Source organism: Culicoides brevitarsis, chromosome 1 (assembly GCF_036172545.1).
Source record: "Culicoides brevitarsis isolate CSIRO-B50_1 chromosome 1, AGI_CSIRO_Cbre_v1, whole genome shotgun sequence".
Classification (NCBI taxonomy): Eukaryota; Metazoa; Arthropoda; class Insecta; order Diptera; family Ceratopogonidae; genus Culicoides; species Culicoides brevitarsis.
Window position 1 is genome coordinate 29,129,243 of NC_087085.1, and position 25,493 is coordinate 29,154,735.

At 26.1% G+C, this 25,493-nt stretch overlaps 1 protein-coding gene across 5 annotated transcripts in view; it reads left to right on the forward strand.

Moving 5' to 3' along the window:
- Nucleotides 1-3,163: 3,163 nt before the first annotated feature.
- LOC134827584 (serine/threonine-protein kinase SIK2) overlaps nt 3,164-25,493 on the forward strand; it is a 49,174-nt gene continuing 26,844 nt past the window's right edge. For 2 of the 5 annotated variants that reach the window (XM_063840299.1, XM_063840303.1), the window contains exons 1-2: nt 3,164-3,500; nt 13,954-14,738. In XM_063840299.1, the coding sequence (XP_063696369.1) occupies nt 14,472-14,738 (267 nt within the window). In that variant the 5' untranslated portion in view covers nt 3,164-3,500; nt 13,954-14,471. Of the gene's footprint in view, nt 3,842-13,701; nt 13,893-13,953; nt 14,739-25,493 lie in introns of those variants that run through there. The other 3 variants (XM_063840300.1, XM_063840301.1, XM_063840302.1) reach the window with 3 other exon arrangements.

Below are 25,493 nucleotides of genomic sequence, written 5' to 3' on the forward strand. Positions count from 1 at the left end.
TAACAGTTTTTTTTGCTGTCATGTACAGAAAATGTGCGAGGCGATGGAAAGCCGGTAGTAATCAATATACGTCGCTCGTCGTTGTTTGTTCTGTGTGTGTGTTTGTGGAATTTTCCCTTTTTTTTACATTTCTTTTCTTTCTTTTTTTTTGTTTGAAGAGCATTATGTGACAGTGTGTATACATAAATTGCCTTTATTGTTTGTTAGTATGTAATGAGACAAATATGTGCTTTTCATCTAGCATGGCTATGCGTTTGTAGTCTATTGGTCTTGGCACGAAACAATTGATACAACAACAAAAAGTTTTCTTTGGCAAGTTGTGAGTGTGTTTGTGTGAGAGAGAGAGAGAAATTTGAGAGTGAGCGAATTGTTTGGTTGTGTTGAGGTAACAGGTAGATGCATAGAAAAAGAGATGTCTATGGAAAGGAGGTTGCAGAAAATTTAGTTAGAATCTCGAAGATTTTTTTATATGGATTTTCAAAGAAAAAAAAATTAAATAATTTCTAAGGATTTTTTATGTATTTTTTTTTAAATTAATTTGTTCGTGATGTCGTCCGTCCGTCCGTCTGTGTTGTGCCACTTTAATTTGTTTGAATTAAGGTTTGGCGAATTTTTTAATAAAGATCTGACATTTAATTTTTATAAAATTAATTTATTTTTTTTTATTTGATTGTTATCCGTAAAATGTTTCGATGAATAAAATTCATGGAAAATCGGAAAATCTTGAAAAATTTCAAAATTTTAAAATGTTCAAGGGAGTCTCGCGAGTAACATGAAAAGTGAAAATTGATAAATATCTTCGGGAAAACTCGAAAAATTTATGAAAAATCATGAATTGAACACATTGAAATAAGTTTTTTTTAACGAATGCAATTCATTCTCGTTTTATGTATTTTTTTCTAAATTAATTTTTATTTAATTTAATTTTTTAAAATTATTTTTTTAATAAAATAATTTAATTTTTATAAAATTAATTTAAATTTTTTTCTAATTTATTTTTAAAATAATTTTTCGTTTTTTTATTTAAATTTATTTCTATTCATTATTTTTTAATAAAAATTACAAATAATGAAAAAATAATTTTTTATTAAGATAATTTTATTTTTTTTTTTTAATTAAAAATATAATTTTAATAAATTCTTTTCTTATAAAAATAAGAGACTTCACTAATTTAATTTTTTTACTGATTTCACTTATTTTTTATTTTTTTAATTAAATTAAATTAAGCAAAAACTTTTTTTTGTAAAAAATAACTTGTGCCTAATAATTGAAATAATAAAATTTAAAAAATAATTAAAATTTAATAAATTATTAAATGAATTTTTATATTGATTATTAAAGTTATTTTATTTAAAAATTTAATTAAAATAAATTTAAAAAAAATAAATTATTTTTTTCATATAAAAATAAGAAGCATCATGAATTTAATTTTTTTTATTAATTTCACTAAATTTTATTTTTTAATTAATTTTTTTAAAACAAAAATTAGTAAAAACTCTTATTTTTTTTGTTAAAGAAAATCTTAAAAATATAAAAAAAATAAATAAAAAAAAATTAATTAGGTATAATTTAATTAATTATTAAATATTTTTAATTAAATTTATTTTAAATAAATTTCAACATTAATTATTAAAATTTTTAATTTTTTTTTATCCAAATTTAATTTAATTTTTTAAAAATTTTTTATTAAAAAAAAATCAATAAATTTAGTTACCTTAAAAATTTTTTTTTAGCCATTTCGAGCCTCTCGAACCAAATCCCATTAAAAATTTGACAACCATCAGTTACAATTCTCGTTCACGTCAAAACTTACTATCAATTTATAACGAAAATGAAGACATGCGCAGACTTGCCTCCATTTTACCGTACACAAAACTTCGCATGATTACACACATTTCTGTCTAAAACTCGCATCTTCTCATTTTTTTTTCGTGTGTTTCAGCTCCAAAAACGTACGTAACAAAAAAAAAATAACGACATAGACGAAGCTCGAGAATAACAATCAATTTGCCCTCCAGTGTGATATCACGTCTGATAAATACGAGCGACTAGTAGTCTCTGTAGCCCGTACGGAAAAAAACGAAGCCCATGCGTATTATAACTTTTTAATAGTCTGAGAGACATTTCTTTCTTCTGTCGCTTACTCCGGACCTTAGTATTAGTTTTTAAATTATTTAAGCAAGACGCGAAAAAGACGACAACTCACTTCAAGACATCTTAATCGGTTCGGTTTTCACAGAAAAAAATTATTAATTAGATCAAGGAAATTTGCAGGAGATTTTTCGTGTGAAGTAGAATTTTTGATTAGCAAAATTATTTTTTAGTTCAATCTTGACTTGTAAAGAAATAAATTTAAAGAACAAATTAGAAAATAGAAAAAAATTGTGAATTCCTAGAAAAAAAATTAGTGAATAAAAGACAAAATTTTATCACATTCATTAAGAAAAAAAAAATAAATTTAAAAAAAATATCAAAAATTTCTACATAGATACAGTAGAACATGCATGGGAGATCCGATTTGCGTCATCAACAACTGTAGCTACACAAATTTTGCACCAACACCAACGAACGAACGAAACAAGTGTATAATAACAACAAATATATCGACAATAATATAAATGTGCTTTTTTTCGTACTCACACACATAGCGAGTAACCCATAGAGATAATACCTAACTATAGCCAATATTACTCGTCGTCGCTCTCAGAGTTTTACTACGGAAGGACCGGGTTGCGAATAGTGAATAACGAACAGTCATGTCTTTGCATTCGGTTCGTTTTGACTCGTAGGTCTCTGCGAAAAAAAAATTTCTTCTAATGAAATAAGAAAAAAAAAATTATTAAGGAACAATGTATTGCAAGTTACTTTTCTATTATTAATAAGAGAGACGCTCGGCCACGGTCAAGATTACTACTAAGCTTAAAATAATTGAAAAAATAAAAATAATTGGAATTTATGTGAAATTTTTGTAAAAGAGAAAATAAATAATAAATCAATATAATTGTATTAAAAGTTCACAAAGAAACCCATTTTTCGTGCAAATTAATTCAATAATAAATAATTAATAAAAAAAGAGAAAATAAAAAAAAACACAAAAATAAATGAATAAAAATTAAATAAATAGAAAACGGGCTTAATAATAAAAAAAAATTATTAAAAAAATAATTAAGTAAAAAAAAATAAATTAAATAAAAAAAATACAATTAAATAAATAAATTAAATTAAATAATAAATAAAAAAAAATAAATAAAAAAATTTCTTCAACAATTAAAGATAATTATTACAATAATAATCAATTCACTTCACATCACATTCATCGTCATCTGGGGAGAAACACACACCAAAGACTACGTGTGGAATGTTAAGTTAAATTTCATACATTTTTTCCTGTATGAGGTCACAGATTTATGCGAAACGATGTGGGAAACTCGTAAACATTAATAAAAACCGCACCAACGAGACGTGTTAAAAATCAATCAAAAAAAAATTCTAATAAATAGGTGAGTACTTTTGTATGAGGAAGTAAATAATTCCATAGTTACCCATACACGGTTGACACCAATATTATTGATTGTCCGGAAAATTTCCAAATATACGTGAATTAAGAGAATTTTTTTATGAAGTCTGTTTTGTATTTGTTTGATTTAATATTTATTATTATTATCGTTGAAATGTGCGTCACGACCAAAAATTTATTTATTATGTTTAAATAAAAAAAAAATGTAGAGTAAATAAGTATTAAAAAATATAAATATGAAAAAATACGTTTTTAAAGCTATTTGCGTAAACCCTCAGTAATTATTTATGGAGCAGATGGCAAGTTGTGTGTCTTCGTTGTCAGGTGGAAATATTATTTTTTTTGCGCATTTTTTATGTTTTACGTTAATAAGGGGCTTCGCAGTGAAATGGAGTGATGACGATATGATGAATTGAACTAATGGATTAGGGACAAAAAAAAAAAACTGTCAAAAGTTACAATGGCGTGGTAATTGACACATTTGTCAATAAAATTGTAAGACGTTGATCTGAAGAGATTTTTTTTAAAGAAGAAACCACGGATTAATTTGAAAATGTTTTTTTGACAGATGTCAAATAGTTAAAAATTTATCATGAAGTTTTGAAGGAAATCGAGAAATCAGGACTTAAAGCTTAATTTCTTGGAAATTTTCACGCGTGATTTCAATTTATTGCATAACGGGATTTGACGTAATAAACTGCTTGAAGTTATTTGATGTAAATGTCACTAGTTTCAATAGAAAATTGACTTCAGGCTATTTATTATTTATTACTGTGATGAATGAATCAGGATATTTTTACGGAAATTGAATGTCTGAACATTTTTTATTAATTGAGTAATATATTATTAGAGGGTTATTTTATTAAAAAAAATTATATTAGAAGAAATTTTGTAAGAAACTGAATTTTTACAATTTTGTACTCCTCATTGACATGCTATTGTCTGAGAGTAAGTAAATTTCATTTTTATTGAACTTCTCTTCTGAACAAATATTTTTCAATTAATCGAGCAGGAGGAAAGGCCTTTACATACAGAATCCCATTTAAAAATTGAAAACGTAACCCGAACAGTTGTCACTCTTGCAAGACCCAAAACTCATCCAAGTAACTGCTTAAAGCGCCATCTGTTGATTAAATGTTTCATATTTTTTTTTTTCAAAACAAGAAAAGTTATCATCTTTGCCACATATCGTCTTTATAGATGTGAATGAATGAATTATTAATATAATTGTTAAAAATTATTGTTAATGAAATATTAATAAAAGGCATTGATTCACATCTATAAGTACGATTTGTGGCAAAGATGACAAAAAATGGTCAAAACTGGATGAAAATCATTGCTAAATTGCTCTTAGGTGGGGCAATTTGGTCTTTTGTCAAGGCTCTGGGCCCTTGACTAAAAATAAAGCTCTCCAAAATTTTATTTTTATTTCAGATTTTTTAATTAATTTCTTTAAATTAAAAAATCTGAAAGATTTCTTATAAAATTTGGAGAGCCTTATTTTCGGTTTTCTTTTAGGGCTTTGACAAAAGACCAAATCGTCCCTTTTATCAATGATTTTCATTCAGTTTTGACGATTCTTGATCTTTTGTGGCTCTCAATGCTTCTCACAATATTTCCAGAGCTTCTTTATTTTTTTATTCACTTCGATTTCGACAAGTTCTAGTTCGCATCTTTCGTGCATCTAATGGCTAAATTTTTTTTTTATCCATAAAATTTTTTTATGATCCACGACACCAAATAATTATTAAAAAAAATTCCATGACATCCAGTATTTTATTTTCTATGGTAGTCTTCAACATTTAATCTTTTGCTTTTGTGAACATTCCAATCGAGAAACTACGATGAATTCTTATCAACTCACGTCATCTTGATACTTACCTTATCATCAGCATCTATAAAAAAGCACTTGTTTTATCGTTATTTGTTAAACTATTTTCAGAAATCACACAAAAAAGTGAGCAATGATAAGTCCCTCGTACCTAAAAGTCTACACGGAACGAAGAAAACTCACCTGATTGATTTTTTTCGCACATGTTAGCGTGCTTCCCTGATAACGCACAAAAAATTTGGAAGAAAAAAACTTTATTTATTTACTCACACAGATAATAAAAAAACATACCTAATTTAGACGCTTATCGCACACGTTTTTTTTTCGTTTTGGGGACAATTAACAGGTTTTTGCTGCGGATGGCATGACGTCAGTGATAAGTTTAACCTCAAATCAAGAAATTTCGGTACAAAATGCGCTTTTGCTGATTCATGCGTGTGCTCAAACAATTATCTTTCAATTCGATTTAATCGATCTGCAAAATGAATTTTTTATTTGAGTCATCGTCAATATGTTCCACTACAACTTTTTTTTGTGTCGTTTTTTATTTGCGTCATTCGAGTAGGGCCAGGAAAATGAAAATGGTCGTCATGCAAACTTTTCCTCAGTCAGTCAGTCTCTCACTATTTTTAGATGAGATAATAAGTTCGGAACAAAAAAACAAAAAAAAAATCTGAAGCACTGTTAATTGGGGTCATGTGTCAGAATATCGCGTGCCTACTTATTTAATAACAGCTCTAACTACAAGAGCTAACAAAAAGCAGAACAAATCAAAGTCGCGATATGAAAAAAAAATATCAAGAAATAAGACGGCGACGGGCGGCATGGTTAATGAGCAGATATGCAAAATATTTGTCGAGAACGTGTGTTATTTACATTTTTCATTCTAAGAAATAAAATGTGGTTCTGGTTTATATTTTTATTTTAGAAGATATCGGGAAAAATGGCGTGAGTGCTTTTTACCTTTTTTTAATACAAAAAAAAAAAATTATTAACTAGCTTTCAGATTTAAAAAACCATAAAAAATTGAAAATCATACAAAACTTTTTAACGCAATAACTTTAAAATCTGATGAACAAATTTTTGATTAAAATTGTTGGTTTTAGCTCTGAAAAGATTTATGAACCAAAAAATTTGAAAAAAGTACCTGAAAACCCCTGAAAAAAGGCAAATATGTAATGTAATGTTCATTGCATACCTCGTAAGTAGCTAAGTAGCCAATTATTGAGAATATCATTTATTTATTGCATATTTTTAGGAGTTGTAATTGTTAAAATTACGATAAAATAAAACTTAATTTGAATCAAAAAAATTTCAGTTTTGATTTTTTTTTGATTTGATTTGAATTGAGTTTGATTTAAAAAAATTTTCAAATTAAAAAAAAAAATCAGTTTTGAAAAATTTTTGATTGATTTGCAAATCAAATTAAAATTCAAATCAATATTTGATTTGTCACTTTAAAAAATTAAATCATTTTTTAATTTTAATTTAAATCAAACTTAATTCAAATCAAATCAAAAAAAAATTTAAAACTGAAATTTTTTTGATTCAAATTAAGTTTTATTTTATCGTAATTTTGACAATTTCAACTCCTAAAAATATGCAATAAATGCTATTCTCAATAATTCGCTATTTAGCTACTTACGAGGTATGCAATGAACATTACATTACATATTTGCCTTTTTTCAGGGGTTTTCAGGAACTTTTTTCAATTTTTTTTGTTCATACACCTTTTCAGAGCTAAAACTAACGATTTTACAATTTTCTTAATAAAAACTTTTTCAAACATAATTAAACTTTTCTAAATAAAAAAATAAAATTAACACAAATGTCAATTTAAAAAGTGACCGTTAAATTATTTTTGATCTTAAAAAATATCAAAAATTTTTTTTTATTACATTTAAAAAATTTTTGGAATTAAAAAATTGTTTAAAAAAAACTTACCTGATCATTTTTTGACTTATTTGAGTAAATTGAGTAAATTTCCGATCACAAATTCCTCATTTTAATTTTTTCATATTTTTATACTCCTCATTATTAAAATTTTCCATAGGAAGCCACGCAACAGCATTTTTCTAAGGTCATTTAGCTCGAATGACTTATCGTGCTTTTGCCGTTGCCTGACTCAATTACTTTTGTTATCAATTTCGTACGTGCGTCAAATGATCCACGAATGTGCGTAGTACTCAATTAACACTTTTAAGTGGTTAGTGCGACGTACATGCCCATTTAAGCACAAACAACGAAAAAAAAGATGACTCTAATTTTTTTGCCAGCTGTTTGCATGCTTAGGTTTACATAAGTGCATGATTTCGGTTAATCATCTATTTTTTTGTAGTGCACAAATGCGCGTGATATTCGCTCTGAAAATTAATAATTACATCAAAAACACGTGTAACGTCATCGTGGCATTGTAACGGCACGCATAAAATGCATGTCTGGACAAAAACAAAAACAAAATTGTAATAAAAAAAATCTCTCTGCGTAAAAATAGACACTGATATGATACGCGAGAGAGATATGTGAAAAAAAAATTGATGACAGCGTCTGGCTTTAATATTTTGCATGAACGAAGACGTGCGAGATGAGAGAAAACGACGAACAAGGTCTTGTATGATGACCTAACAAAAATCCGTTTCAGACGTCAATAAGACAAAATGTACAAATGTCTGCGGTGTCTTATCACCGTTATCAATTCCAATATTTTTTCGAGTCTATTTGTGTACAAAAATTCGATCTGTGTTATCACTTTATTCATTTCCACTTTGATGGCTCCGAGACCTAGATTGGATTACTTCAAAGCAAAAAAAAATTTTTTTTGTAATAAAAAAATTTCTCATGAAAGAAATATCGTGAGTAACATTGAAGCAACTTACACAGATTAAATAAACAATTTTTTCATTATTTATTTATTTACCGCAATACTTTTTGTGGCCTACCAACTTCTTCTATCAATAAGTCACAGAGGTTCTCATGCAAGACGAAAACTTGGGAATTTATTTACCTTTTTAATTAACAGCTGAGCCCCAATTCAAATGGTGAGGCAAAAAAAAAAAAACAACAACGCAAAACGTGTGAATTATAATTGCCTTCAGTCTTTAATTGATTTTAAATTGGTTTTAAATGAAATATTTTTCAGTTTTTTTTTGTAATTGTTGTTTTATTCATTATTATGTTGTAAGAGCATGAAATGCACTCGCAGTGTACAAGAAACGTTCTTTGAAAGGTAATTGATCAGCTTACATTGACCTCGTTTGTTTTTGTTCTAAAGTGCAGTGAAGCGGAATCACTTGAAAGTGAAATTTAATGTTTTTTTTTGCATTGAAAAGATGAAAATAAAACTATTGGCGATGCTAGAAAAAATTAAAATATGCACTGGGTTCATTTTTTGCATTTCAAAAATTTTTGAAGCTTAAAAGTTTTAAAATTTGTTGTTCAAAGCTTTGAATTCATTCTAATAATTTGTTGAAAATTGGTTTAACCACGTGACCATATTAACCACGTGACTTATCCCAGAACACATTTTAAATATACTACTTAGCTCTTATATTGATTTTTCGACCCAGTGCACAATTTTAATTTTTTCCCCAATGAATTTTCTAGATTTTAGACCCAGTATGAATTTTTAGTTTATAATGTTAACCACGTGACCATTTCAAATCTTTATTTTTCATATAAATTCAAAAAAAATATTTAAAATCTTTTTAAAAAAATCTAGTTTTTATTTAAAAATAATTTAAAAAAATTAAAATTAAATTTAAAATAATAAATTTGTAATTTTATTTTTGAAAATAAACTTAAAAAATAATTTTTAAAAAATATTTTTTTAATTTAATGAAAGAATAATTTTTTTTAAAAAATTTTTAAATTATTTTTTAAAATAATTAAATTAAATTATTTATTTTTTTATATTATAAAATTTTAATTAATTTTAATTAAAAATTAATTATTTTTAAAATTTTTACTAAATTTATCTAAATAATTTAAATTTAAAAAAAATTGAATTTTCCTCTAATAAAATTCCACTTAATTTTATTTCCTTCCTTAAGGCACCAAATTTAATCAAAAAATCCAATTTCAAATCAATTTCAGTCCAATAACTCATCAAAAGTTAAACGAGCTTCCTCATCACGTTCCATAAAAATTTGAATATTTTTTTTTATCTAAAATCAATCGAAAACCAAAACAAACTTCACAGCATAGATTAACAAAAAATTGATTTTAAACAAAATAACAAAACATCAAAAAACTGCCAAAAATTTAACCAAATTTATTCCGGTATGCTACTAAAAGGTTTCTCCTAAATACATTCACAACACAAAAAAAAAAAACAAATTTTTAGACGTAACTTGTTGTTGTTGCTGTTTGCTATTAGATGCCAGGCATAAAAAGGTGAATGTCCGAAAAATTATCCCGAAATTGTATCATAAAAAGTTGCGATCCGCGTAATATTTTTTCATTAAAATGGACAAAGTTTGGCAATTTTTTTCGACGTTTCGTTAGCTAAACTTTTTTTTTGGTTATTGCTTCAAATCGATTTCAAGCAATTTCAAGGCAATAACCGTGTGTTACTTTTTATGAAAAGAAAAAAAAAATGAAAACGAAACTTTTTTACTCCTCAAAAAAAAATGATTGATGTCGATTTCAAAACACACGAATGAACCGAATGAATAGTATTGAAAATGCAATTAAGACATAGATAGTTAGCTAAAGCAAATAATGGTGGTAGTTACGGCATTCATAATGCATCATTGCTTACGATGATTAACACAATTGGATGGCCTTAATAGGTGATTGAGCTTTTTTTTGTCGTAATTTTGTTGCGTAAGTGATGGAGATGTCTGGTACGTGGTGTCGCGATGCCCTAAAATGGTAGAATTCTATGTAAAATTGTGCTCTTTAAGAGTGAACAAAGAGTGGAAGAACAATAAATCACACGTAATTCACATTTTTTACATGCAGAAGAGGTTCAATGCCCGACCTTTATGTGTAAATATTCAATAAATCAAATACTTAATATGGAATATTTGTAGAAAAAAAAACGAGTTGAAGCGTAGTTGTCGCACAGTAGGCTTAAATTGAATTCTTGAGTCTATTTTTTTTATTTTTCTCATAATTTTTTTTTTAAATATTTCTTATTTTCTCCTTATGAGAATATTATTAAAAATTATTATCAACGTTTTGTATTTTTATTTTATTTTAGTATTGAATACTGAGAAGTTAAAAAAAAAATAAATTAAAAAATAAAATTAAAATTAATAAACTTTAAATTAAAATTAACAAAATTTAAATTAAAATTAATTTTTTTTTTCAATTAATTAAAAGAAAAATCGCTTATTTTTTATTTAATTTAAATATTTTAAGAATTGAAAATAAAAATTAATTTAATTAATTAATTGAAAATAAAATTAAGTAATTAAATCCCGGGCGAAAAGGATAAATCGCACAACTGACATTTTTCACAAAATTGAGTTAAGAATGAGAAAATATGCCTTAAGACGAGTATTTTAAGATACATTGAGATATTTTCAAAAATTTTTAAAAAATACCAGTTTTATTTCAATAGAAAGAATAGACGAAAAGGATAAATCGCACAAATGCATGAAAATTGGTAATAAGTCAAATATAAAAATTTCTCCAAATCGGTTTTTGTTCATGTTTTTGTGTTGTTCATGTTCTGTTATTACATAAAAAGTCAACTTGAACAAAAAAATTTGGAAAAATCTTGAAATTGGAAGACTTAAAAAATCTCATTTTTATATGAAATTTTGTGCAATTGTGCGATTTATCCTTTTTGTCAATAAAAAATTTCCCAAAACTACCCCTTAGAGATAAGATAAAAAAAATTTCTGCACAAAAATTGTTATTATAGGCCAATTATTTACTTTTGTATTATGAAGAAATAGTTTTTAAAAAAAATTTTACAGCTCAAAAACCGTAAAAAACTTTAAATCGATTTTTCTCAGTTTGTTAAAAATGTTAGTTGTGCGATTTATCCTTTTCGCCCGGGAAATAAATTTAATTTAATTTGAATTTTATTAATTTTTATTTATTTTTTAATTTAAATAATAATTTAAAATTTATAATTTTAAATAATTTAATTTAATTTAATAACTTAAAATTTAATTAAAAATAAAAGAAAAATGAGAAGATTTTTTTTATGAATTTTTAATTAAGTTAAATTTTAATCAAAATTAAAAATAAAATTAATTTTTTTTCAATTAATTTAAAAAAAATAAATACTATTTGCTCATTTGCTATTAAATTTAAAAATTTTAAGGATTCAAAAGAAAAAAAAAATTGAAAAAATTTAATTGAAAATAAAATTAATAATTAAGTAATTAAATAAATTTAATTTAAATTGAATTTATTAATTTTTTAATTTGAATAATAAATTAAAAAAATAATTAAAAATTTAATAATTTAAAATTGAATTTAAAAATAAAAAAATGAGGAAAAACGTTAAGAAAATTTTTAAAAAATAAAAAAAAACAATAAAAAGTACTTACTTAGCGAAAATTAATGAAAATGTGAAAAGCCTAGAAAAATTGAATGTTTAAAAATAAATTAAATTAATTATTTATTAAAAATTATTAAAAAATTAGAAAAAAAAGTAAAAAAAAATTTGTTTACAGTAATGAGAATAAAATTCAATTACCTACATAACATTTTTTTTTAATTTTTTTGGACCATTGTGCGTAATGTGAGCTTTTAATCCAGGAAATACTTAAAATATATTTTTTTTTTATTTTTCATCCTTTACATTATCTTCACTAATTATTTTCAAGAGATTTACAAAAAAACCCTTGATACCACAGATTAGTGTAAGTGTAGCAAAAGCTTTGATAAGTAACCTCATTGCATATATTGTTGATTTTTTCTCTGCCTCGACGAATGACGTCTATTTGCTCAACTACGTGCGTGTTTCAAGTGTTTTTGATTGAAAATTGACACAAGTGCTGCTCTATTTAGAATTTTTTTTTTCTTTATTATTTTAGCGAAGGTGATTTTATTTTTTCCAGCAAGGTCAATGAAGCGCTCGTGATGAATCACTGAGTAGTAATTCCCAAGGAAGTGCCTTGAACCTTGTGCGACAAAGTTAGTAGGAAATCATTCGGAAATCACAGTCAACAGCTTGTACAAAGCAAATATTTGTTATAAATATTCATGTGTCTAATAAAAAGTCACATCGACATCCACTTCAAACGATTCTTTGAATTTTTGCTCATTTATTGCGAATTTGCTTTGAGTAAATAAATATTTTTGTGAGGCAGGCACGCGGTGAAATCACATCGTTTAAAATGTAAATACCGACAAAAAAGTGTGAGGTTGTTATTCGGAAGGCTTGTGTTCGAGGTGAATGACAATGAAAGTGTGTTTAACCGATTTTTGACAAAAAATTAGCTTTGTTTGAGATAAAATTGAGAGAAATTCTTATGATTTAAAAGATTTTTAGTGATAAAAATGAAAAAAATTTCTTTTATATTGTGTACTTCAAAAATTCAAAATAAAATTTAATTAGAATTAGATTTTTTTGTGAATTCAGGAATTTTTATATAAATTTAAATTTAATAAATTTAATTAAATTTTAAAAATTTTTCTTAAAATTTAGCAAAAATTTTTAGCTTCACTCAGAACTATTTTTATCTCTAATTTTTTCATTATTATTATTATAAATAATTTTTAAAAATATTGATTATTTAGTTTTTATTAGGTAAATATCATTATTAAAATATTTTAATTAAATTAAATTTTCACAATTTATTTTCTGAAATTAAAAAAAGGGTTCAAAAATTTATTTTTATTAATTGTCAAATATTTTGGTAATTTTGAATTTGAATTAAAAAAAAATAATATAAGAATAATTTTTTTAAATTAAAAAACTTTTTTTCTTTTTCAAAAATTAAGAAAAAAAAAATAAAAAAAAAACTAAAAAATAAATTAAATAATAATAACTTTTTTTTTTAAATTTTTAAACATTTGAACTTTTAAAATAATTAAAAATTAATTGAATTAAATAAATTAAAAAATATTTAAAATTTTAGTTGTTATTTTTTTTTAATTTAAAAATAACTAGAAAAATAGTCCAAAAATTTGAAAATAATTTCTTAATTTTTGAAAAAGAAAAATAGTTTTAAAATTAAAATTTTTATTTTATTTCTTAAAAATTAATTTAATTTAATTAAAAAATTAATTGAAAAAAATGTTTACTAATATTTAGCGAATCCTAAAAAAATAATAATTTTTAGCGTTAAATATTTTATTTAAAAAAAATATATTTTATGACTCAAATCCCAACAAAAACCTCCCTGAGGATGTCCTTTGATAAATTAACATTCAATGTCACATCCGTTCCTCTAAATAAATCTTCTTCAGATAATAATTTACGTCACTACAATAATAACTGTCAACTCCTTTGTCTTCTAATCACTAAACTCAACCAACTCAATATCACCAAATTACTCGTTATTCGAATTCAGTGTCGCGTGAAATGATATTAACCCACATCAACATTGTCTTTAGTAGCAAAGTTACACACTCGAAGTATTTCTCTCGATCAATTTAAATTAAAATTTAACGATTTTCTCCGTTTTTTTCTTCGTAGATGAGTAAATTGAGACAACCACAATCTTCGCCGCATCCAACAAAGACTATGGATGGTCATCCCTGCCACACATTGCACTACCACATGGACTTCAGATTGCCGCAGCTGCACCTCTAAGTGTGTGTCTAAGCCCTCTCTGGTGAATTAAACAAGAAAATTACTCGTTTTTCTGCGCTGTCAAGCAACTTGAGTAATTCTAAAAGTAGAGAAAAAAAATATTAATATGCAATTGTTGTGCATAATCAAATAAAATAAGTAGTGTAATTATTATTGTTGTTGTTGTTACCACATTACGTCGTAATCGCAGATAAATTATAGCTCTAGCGGCGAATAAATCAAGTGAATCGCGTAAAAATTGTGCAATAAACTGTCCAAAAAAGTACATTAAATGGGTTCTTACGACGACGTCGACGTGCAGCAACTAAATTATCATAAAATAATTAATAATTGAAACGCACCTACACGGAAAAAAAGAGTGAAAAATTAAAATTTAAAAGAAAAAAAAATATAAATTAAAAATGGGTGAACACGACTGCATTGTATCCTCGACAACGGCTTCCGTTAATCCGCTTACGTGCACGACGTCATCTAACGGCGGCATAAGTGGGACGCCATCCATCACGAACATCTCCTCGAGCAACATTGGCGGCAGCAGTGGCGGCTTGAATGGCGTGCCACCAACGGGAAAATGCGTTCGCGTTGGCTTTTACGACATCGAGAAGACAATTGGCAAGGGAAATTTTGCCGTTGTCAAGTTGGCACGACATCGTGTGACGAAAAACGAGGTAAGTTTGCACTTTAAATTGATGCGATATATGAAAGACGTCAGTTAGGAAATTGCGATTTTGAGAAATATTTTTTTGCATTTCATACAATTGATAATTTTTGAAGATCGAAAATTGTCGTTTTGATTTTTTTAATTTAAAAAATTTTCATAAAAATAGTCAAAAATTATGAAAAATTCAATATTTTTAAATATATATTTTTTTCTTTAATTTTTTGATTTAAATATCTTTTTTTTACAAAAATATTAAATTTTAAAAATAAGATAAAAATTTTATTTTCTTTAAATTTTTTAAAATTTAAATTTAATTTTTTATTTAAAATTAATTTTTTATTTAAATTAAATTTAAAAAATAATTAATTAAAATTAAAATTAAAATAAATAAATATTTTAATTTTTTCTTTTAAAAAAATGATTAAAAAATAAAACAAAAATTTAATTAATTAAAAAATTTTAATTAAAATTAAATTTATTTAAAATTTTATTTTTTTAAATATTTAAAAATTAATTAATTAATTTTTAGTAATTTTTCTTGAAAATATGAATGAAAAAAAAAACAAAAAAAAAAAAAAAAAATAAAATAAAATTTAAAAAAGTTAAGTTGTTAAAAAATTGACATATATATTTAATTTAAATTTTTAACAAATTTTTGAGTTAAAAAACCTCGAAAAATTTTTTTCAACAATTTAAAAATTAATTAAAATTCATTTAATTTATTAAGAATTTAATAAATTTCTTTAAAAATTTAAATCTTTAAAAAAATTAAAAATAAAAATCTAAAAAACTTTTAAATATTATTGATTTCATCAAAAAAACGTGAAACATCTTTCAAAATTGCACTCGCCTAATAATTAGATAAATAAATAAATAAACTGCAAAAACGGCTTCCTGTTAAACCCAAAAATTGAGTCCGCGCCGCACATACTTACTCAGCAGCAATGACATTGTAGCGTTTTTTTTTTTAAATCATATTTGGGAACAAAGAGTGTGATGCCAAAAATATATCGCGTCAGAAAAGTTTTGAATGGATGCCAAATGTTTATTTTGAAAAAAAAATACTTAGCGACGCCGCCGCCGTCGAATGTGCGTGTGACGTTTGCAGTGAATTTGAACTTGGACTTGTCTGAATGACCGACGACGATAATACTTAATGACTGTAAATAATTCACTTGCGTTAATGAATTTCGATCTGATAAGGGAGGAAGATGAAGGAGGTCTTTATCAAACGAAATGACGACAAAACGACGAAGATAAGACAATTCTTTTTTTTTTGTGACTTGTGTTTATCCGTTTTGACGTAAATTTATAAAGTTGCAGTTGCTTGATATGGGTTCGCATCGACTGACTTCTGAGAAGGAACAGATGTAGTTAGTTAGTTAGTACCTGTAATGAAGCAAAGGCCTTTGGCGGTGGAATTTCTGACAATTTTGTAACATTTTTAAGAGGCACGTGCTTGACCTTCAGCGAAGTTCATGTTCGTTGAATATCGAAGCGAAACTAGATTTAAAGGCCGTTATTTTTTAAGATGATTTTTTTATTTGCTTGAGCGCATTTTTTAAAAATATAGCGGTAAAAGAATTTAAATCAGAAAAAAATAAAAAAAAATATAAATTAATTTTTTTTCGATTTTTTAAATTAAATATTTAATATTTAAAGAATATTCAAAAAATTACTAAGAATTTTGTTTTTTTTCATATTTTAAAAATTTTAAATTAAATTGGAAAATTTATAAATTTTTATAAGAAAAAAATAAAATATTAAAAATATCAGAAAAAATAAACCTAATTTATTTATTATTTTTTTCTCTTAAATATTTTTATTAAATATTTTTTTTCATATTTTAAAAAATTTGAATTTTAAAAAAAAATTTAATTTTTTAAAAGAAGATTTTTTAAAAAAATCATTTAAAAAATTTATGAAATTATTAAATTTTTTTTAAGTTAAAATTTCAGTTTTTAATTTTTTATTATTTATTTTCTAACAAATTTTCCATTTTTTTATTTTGAAAAATTTTTAAATCTTTATAAAAAACATAAATTATATTTTTTTTCAGTTGAAAAATTTGTATAAATAATTTATTTTGTTCATTAAATATTTTTTTTTATTTTTAAAAAAATTTAAATAAAATTATTTTGTAGGTTTAAATATTTTTTCTAGGTATTTTAATTTTTTATAATTTTCAATAATTTTTAAAATTTAATTTAATTTTAAAAATTTTTATGAATTTTATTTTCGAAAATATTTTTTTAAAAATCTTAAAATTTTTTTTTTATGTTTTTGTCAAGTCAACGCAGTTACAACTATCCTTGTCCTTGCTCCTTTTCGACTCAAACTGCGCCTCATAAATATTGTTTTCGCAACAAGTTTCCCATACAAAAAAAAAACTTTTTTTTTCTGTTGTTGTCGTTTGATTGTTTACAGCACTTACGAAGCCCTTATAAACAAACACAATAATAAAGAAAAAAATATTACTGGAAAAGTTTTCAACATTGACATCCTTTACTTCTTACATGAATCATTTTTTTATGTATTTTATGAACTTTGGGTTGTTGTTAATAAACTTGAAAATTTTTTGCGGTATCGGCAAGCCGACAACTTCATCAGAAATTGTCATCGTAAAATCAACATGGCACTGACTTGGTTACCGAGTAATGGGATTCCCTGATGTTTTTTCACCCATTCTGCGTTCAGTTGAGAAATTTATTTGGCACTGCAGCAGCAAGAGATTTGATGACTCAGAAAAATTTCTTTTATTAAAAAAAAGAGAGATAAATTTGCTTCTTCTGTACTTCCTTGTTACATAACTTGCGACATTTAATTGGATTTTAATGATGTACTTTAATCTTCATCTTGAGTCATAAAAAACGCACAAAACCCTTAGGGAAGCTCAAAAGTCGTAAAAATGTATCAATTAAAACCACCTGAACTCTTCATCTTTTATCTGCGACCTTGAACTTCTTCTTGTGGAATTTTCCGAAATTTTGCGCAATATTTCACGTTTGTTTTAATAGACGAAGCATTATTTAATTTTAGATAAGTCCCATCTGGTTTCAGAGATCGTAAAATTTTGCTGAGGGAATGTCTTTTGAGAAAACGAGTCGCCTTCTGCCGCAGTAAATTGGAACCCACGCATCAAAAGGATCCATTTTAATTTCGCCATTAAAGGACTTTATTTTACAAATTTGCAGCAATAAAAAACTGTTCGTATGATAATTACGGTCCTTTGGTCTTTCATCGTTGATTCTCGACTAATTTCATGATTTAATAAAATATTGGATGATTTATTGCCATAAAGTACGGGCATCCGCCCACATTTGACGGCTGGATGATGATCTGCATTTTTGTTGCTATTTCAAGTGCTCAAGAGAATTTTTTTGTGACACGCTCAAATGGCAGGACATTATTCAAATTTATTCATTTTTTTTATGAGTGTTATTTTTATTTGACGACGTTCGTGATTTTTTTTCGTTGTTTATGGAAAATTTTTCGGACCTTCGACCTTGAGTTGTATGTTCTTGCGGGGAATTTTCCATTATTTATGACAAGAATGAAAATATGAAAAAGAGTATCAATCGAGTTGTTAATTAAAATATTCCGCCTGTTGCATTCTGGTTTTTATTGATTGACCGAGAAAAAAATGCGGAGTAATTTAATTGTTTTTCAATTTTTTTTTAAAATTAATTTTAAATAATTATAAACGTGTTTTATTTAATTTCTTTAGTTTTTGGTAGAAAATCTGGGAGAGTCATAAAAATTAAATTATTTTTGTATATTTTTTAATTAAAATTAAATTAATTTAATTAATTAAATTAATTTTAAAATTCAAAATTAAAATTAAAAAAATAAAATTAATTTTTTTAAAAAAATATTAATTAAAATGGAGTGAAATAAAATTTATAAGAATTTTAATTAATTATTAAAAAATAGTTTTAAAGGTATTAAAAAATATTTAATTTTTTTTACTACTTTTTTGACGTTTTTTAACGTTAATCGTTGATTCAACACATTAAAATAATTTTTACTTTTATTACCAAATTTATTTATTTTAAGTTTTTAAGTCAAAACTTTAATAAAATTTCACAAAATAAAAATTTAAGAAAAAATAAAAAATTTGGTCACGTGACTCAAAAATTTTTTCATCAAATTTTCGATAAATAATGCGTTTTTAAAGCAAGTTAAGTTCATATCTTATATAATTTTAATTTTTACTGGACATTATTATCGTTTTTCAATTAAAAAGTACCAAAAAGTGTCAAAAATTTTCCTCTTTTTTTATTATTTTTATTTTTCCCCCTGAATTTTTCGGCAAAATCGGAGGGGGGGGGTGACATAAAGTGAAATAATTAAATTTAATGGCCTTATTTTATTTTAAATAAAATTTCATAATTAAAAAAAAATTAAAATAAAAAAAATCATAATTTTATTATTAGCAACTAATTTTTAAACTTTTTTTTATTAATTTATTATATTAACTAATAAAATATTTTTTTTAAATTAAAATTAATTTTTTAAAAATTAATAAAAATTAATTTAAATTAAATTAAAAAATTATTTTTTTAAAATTAAAAGAATACTTGCAGGAAATTTTTCATAAAGAAAAAATTCTTGATAAATTTCCAAAAAATTCTGGGAAAACAAAATAATAATTATTTTCTTTCACAGAACTAGGTCACCAGAGCACTACGCAAAAATTTCGGTCACAAGACACAAATAATATTTTCACGTCATAAAATCGCTTCAAGGAAACAATTTGCCTTCAAAAGATTTTTTTTCCTTTAAAATTGGAATTGAATCGTTGATGCAAATAAAAAGTTCCTGCTACAAATCAAATATTTTTCGTGGAAATCAATTTTTCTTCCACCACAACTTATTCTTCTCTCCCCCTTTTTCAACTACTATATCTTCAATTTCTGCGAATGACATAAAGGCGTAAGAAAAAAAAAAGTTTTCTCGTCAAAGTCATTGCAAAGAAAAAGTTGGCGTGGGCGTTTAATGTGAAATCCTCTTTTATTCACAAATTGTGCGTATATATGGCTCGTTTCAATTTTATGCTCATTTATCTCTTATCGCATCATCATTAAAGAAAATTTAATTATTTGTTTTTTTTTCAATTAACTTTTGTGCTTCATCGTCATTTTTATTGAAAAATGGACCTCATGGTGAAGTTTAGCTTGAAAAAAAAACCCACATTCGGCATTTTTCTTTTTATTTATAATCACCTATTGACCTAGAAATTTTGCGATGACGCTTTTCTATCTCTTTTCAGTGTTGAATAACGGTTGACACACAATCAGCATTTGATTGACTTATTTGTTTGTTTGCTCATTGCATTTAATGCCCACGCATGAAGTTTATCCTTGCATTTTCATTTATTTATTATTAAAATCCAATCGAATTCGTTTGTGCATAGATTTAATGAGTTGTTGCCGTGAACTCGTGTCGTGAATTGTAACAAATTTCAAAACAAAATCGGAAAATTATCATAATAGAGTTACGATTTTGATGAGTTTTTCGGCACATTTTCAATTCACTGAATAATCGCAAATTTTTTGACGTCACAAAATGCCGAAATCACGACAAAAAAGTATGCCTAACGACATGTAAATTTATGCTGAAAACCGAAAAAATCTCGCAAGTCAAATGCTTTGCATCCCATTCTACTGTTCTATTGTATTTTATTACAAAACACATCTGATTTGCGTCATTCAATTGTCCATTCCATTCAAATGGAGGAGTCGTTGTGAAGCTTTGTCGTCCATCCCGAGTGTAGAAAGTTTAGCAACAACCAACACCAACACATAAAAGCGAGGAGGTCTCATTGTATTCCGAGCCATTAATAAAATAAATCATTCAGACACATTTTCTATTGTGACTAAATTGAATAACTCGAGAGACACACAAATGACGATCGACAGTGAAAAGACTTGGAAATGTATGAAATTAGGAAAACAATACAAATCACTCTTTCTCTCTTTATCATTTCTTGCTTCTCGTGCGACGACATTGGAGGCACCTGTTAAAGCATCAATTTTTTTTTGATGATGATATTTTATTACCAAAGACGACGATGGAGCGTGGGTAGAGTACCTCATGATAATACATTTTTGATCCCACCGAAGGGAGGTTGTGTAAAGCGAAATGTGTTGCCAGCTGATGTAGCAGAAATACAGGAAAAAACCCACTTAACAGTAAATCCTCTTATATTAATATATTACATGGAAAAATTTTAGCGTTTGTCGTTTTGCTTTACATTTTTTGCTTTGTATGAGGGAGAAAAAAACACATTTGAAATATTTTTCTTTCATTCGTTGATCAAGTGGAAGGAAGAAAAATATTTTTAGTGCCTGGAAATTTCTGTAGGATAATATTTTTATTTGAATTTTAAAGTAGATGCAAAGCAAGTCATAAGTAGGTACTAGAAGAGAGAGAGAAAGACGGTTAGACAGCAAGGTAAACTTTATTTTTTGTTGAAGCAGTTGGATGGAGTAATTGTTGCCCATGTAAAACATTTCATAACAACAAAAGTGATACGTGATGGAAAATTGTCTGTCTGTTAATCAAGCTCTATCTCTTTTATCCACTGATTCTAAGATTGATCTATTCTTAAAGTGATAAGCATCCTTACAAACTTTGACGTCATATCTAATCATGTAAGCCTGAATTAGCAACCATAAGTTAAAAAGACCGAGGAACAGCCGGCATAAAAATAATGTTGAGAGGAAAATACAAAACAGCAAAATTTATTATATGAAAATCAAGAACTGAAAATGTTGCTTTTAGGTAACACGAATGGCATTATGAATCCTGAAGAATTTATAGACTTCCTACTGAAAGAAATCTTTTCTTTCTTAAAGAGTGTCAGCACGGTTAAAGAAGAATATGGAACAGGTTAGGAAGAAAGAAAACCCACAGAAAGCCCTTTTTTATGTGCTTAGGTGGGTCACTATATGATCATCATCAAGAACTGAAAACTATTTAGGTTAGGTTAGGTTCGAGGATGCATCACCGCGGTCCGAAGACCTATTGTGATCGCTATGACAAAATGTCATAGCATGCTCAAGTGTAGATCTTACGAGCTACACCTGTCCTGATACTTTAATCAGTCAGTCCAATTTCCTTCAAAAACTTATAAATTTTTCTAAGCCGATGTCCTTCAAGTTCAGGTGGATCCAAGAAATAGTTCAGCAAGATTTCTTTCCTTTTGCCACAGAGTTCCATACAATCGCATACCAAGTGTTCTGCTGTTTCTTTTTTCAATTGACAGTATCTGCAAAGATCATCATTTACGATTTTCATTCGTTTTAGGTGAAAACTGAAAACTATTTAAAAAGATTAGAATTTTTGTGTGAAATGAAGCAAATTACTAATGAACTCGAAATGACGAAACTTCTTTCGATCTATGGCAGAAGAACCTTTATGAAAAGATAAAAGTCTTATGTGCTCCTGAAATTCCCGCAAAAGTAAAATATTATAATCTGAAGCTCCCTACAGCCATATCTTAGCCTTGGTCTGTTGAAGAACGTCATTCCATTCGGATCTGTTTTGTGCCACTGCCCGCCAATTGTTGATGGTCAGGGCCCTTAGATCCGTTTGAACGCAAACGATCCAATCTTGGTTTGGGTCGCCCAACACCTCGATGCCCTTCAGGATCTCTTCGGAACAGTGTTGCTGAGACTACGTCGGGGTTCAATTGTGCTAAGTCATCGGCCCATCGAAGTCTGTTGACTTTTACTTATGCCACTATGTTAGACTCCCCATACTCTCGCTCTAGTTTGAAGTTGTATCTACCCCCCTCATCTCGCTTAGCCCCCATTACTGTTTTGAGAATCTTGCGTTCAAAGCTGATGTTCCTCTCTCTTGGTTGTGGGTTAGGTTTCGGACCCGTAAAGTGGCCTTATTAGCACCTGTATCTTAATTAAGTTTATCCTCAGCTGACATCAAATCTCCTATCAAAAGAAATTGTCAAAATTGCTTTATGTAATTATCGTCAAAAATCATTGTTCAACGAAAAATCTTACCTGTAGCATAATACTTGAAAGAATACGCTCTAGTCAAATCACCTGAATCCCTGACCTCATCCACTTCAAAACTTGTTAGTTCATTAAGACATGTTAAAATTTTACACCGTAATCATCATCAAGCATGTATGAGCCGGAAAAAGGGCAAAGCCTGAAAATGAAATAAAATATTAACAAATTACGCCAAGAAGAAAATTTTATTTTGAAGAGGGTGTTGGATCGTTCTATTTTTTTTTTGCTGTTCGTTAATTCTTTTGTTCACCAAACTAGATTAGGGTTGAAAAGGGCAACCAACTCCCTTCCAACAGAGCGATTTCTCGATAAGCAGTGGTTCCGTTTTCTAAAAGCTCTTTCAAGCTAAATGAAAATCTATGCTCATGACAACGAGATTCCGTTTGCTGCCTGTCTGTTCGTGCATTAGCAAAATTGAAAAGAGCTAAACGTAGGCAAACAATAACATGTCTTTTACATTGTTTGAACATCGGGACGTGCTGCGTGTTTGCTAGAGTGCAAAAGTTGTAAATTTTTTAAAGTTACACGATTTTTATTATTCTTTTTCATCTCCTTGTTTAACTTTGAAATTTTCTTTTTTTTGCTTTTAACTTTTAACAACAAAAAAAAAAGTTTTTCACGTAGTTCAGCTCAAATTGGGAGCATTTTACATGAACAATGAAATTTTTCCTTAGCAGAAGAGAAGGTATAACTTTTCCAATTTGTTTTTTGTTCGTCTTTAATTTTGATGTTAAAACGTGCGTTCTTGATTTCAGAAAATTTTTAGCCTTGACTCGTCTTAGGCTGCGGACTTTTTTCTATCCAAAAACATTGACTTTGCGAAATTACAGCGTTTTACTTCCCATGTTATTTGCCAAGAATTCAATCGTCTGATTCACGCCCGCAAAACAACATTTTTTCAGAGACAAACTTTTTTTTTGCTATTTAAAAATTTTGTTTATTTACACACATTTTCGCTTTAGCATTTACGTCAATTGAGAAATTTTTCGTCGCTCGCAAAGTGTGATAAATATTATTGCGTGTGACGACAGACGATTTGATGGTGAAAAAAAAATTTTTTCGAGACGATTTCTGTAAAAAATTATTATTTATATGAGTGAGGAATTTTCATCGGGAAAAAAAATCGTGATACCAGGCGTCTCCACTCGTTGATGGATTCATCAAATCTGACAATCTGGTTATTGTGGTAAATGTCCGGATTATTCTGCTCCCGGTCCATAACAAAATGTGTGTACATAACAAATTAGATGGAAAAACCAGAATTTACCATTCCAATTATTTAGATTATTCATTATTCAGCGAGACATTCCGACACGTGAATTCACTTAGAGCTGCTTCTCTCTGAAAAGTTTTGTTCTGCTTTATTTATTGCCATTTATATGAACTGGAATGGAGATATTTTTTTGGAAAAGGGGCACAAAATTAATAGGTAGTCGCTATTGATAAATGGCGTGAACTTTAACAAATGGTATTAGAATTAATTTTTCCCAGGTGTCTAATGTTTTGTTGTCTTTTACAAAAGTTTCGTCGTCGTTTCGGAAAAGTGTTGCACGAGACCGAGTATTAAAAGAGAAGCAAAAGGAGGAGAAAACAAAATATTTTTGTAATAATTACGGAATAAATCTTGATCTTCTCTATGGGAAATGGAAATTACCTTGTTTGAAAGATGAACATCTGGTTGCTTCTGTCGAATAACTTCAATACGCATGCAGCTCTACTGCATCATTACTGCAGTAAATTTTGCCTGGTTGTAGTGTGAAAAATTTGTGTTTCGTTTCTGAAAAAAAAAATACAAATTTTATAAAATTTATAAAACATATTTTCCAATAATTTTAAATAAATAAAAATTAAAAATAATAAAATATAAAAATTTTTAAAAATGATCTAAAAATACAAAAATCACAATTTTTAAAGTTGTCAAAATTTTAAATTAGATCTCATTTTAATTTTAAATTTATTAAAAAAAATTTAATTAGAATAAATGCGCCGTGATTTTTTTTAAACTAAAAAAATTTTAAATTTTGAAAAAAAAAAATTTTAAATTAGAAAAAAAAAATTAATTAGAATTTAATTAAATTAATCAATAAATTTTATTTTCTTAATAAAAAAAATCATTAAAATTTTCAAAAAAATAACAATTTTTAACATTATTTTAAATTAGATCTTATTTTAATTAAATTAAATATTTTTTTAAATTTACATCGAATAGTAAAATTTTTTTTTATCAAATTAATTTTTTTTAAACAAAAAATTAAAACCCTAAAAATAAAAAAAAATATCAATTATTATTTTTTGTATAAAAAACAAATTTTAAATAATAATTTATTTATTTATTTATTTTTAGGATTGTAATATTATTTTTAAAAAATTAATTTGATAGAAAAAAATTTTTACTATTCGATATAAATTACAAAAAATTATTTAATTTAATTAAAATAAGATCTAATTTTAAATTATGTTAAAAATTATTATTTCTTTGAAAATTTTTATGAATTTTTTTTATTAAAAAAATAAAATTTATTGATTAATTGAATTTAATTCTAATTAAAAAAATTTTTTTTTTCGATTTATTTTAAAAATTGTGATTTTTGTATTTTTAGATCATTTTAAAAAAATTTGTATATTTTATTATTTTAATTTTTCTTTATTTAAAATTATTGGAAAATATTTTTTTTAAATTTTATAAAATTAAACTATTTTTTTTCTAAGACATGAATTTTCCACAA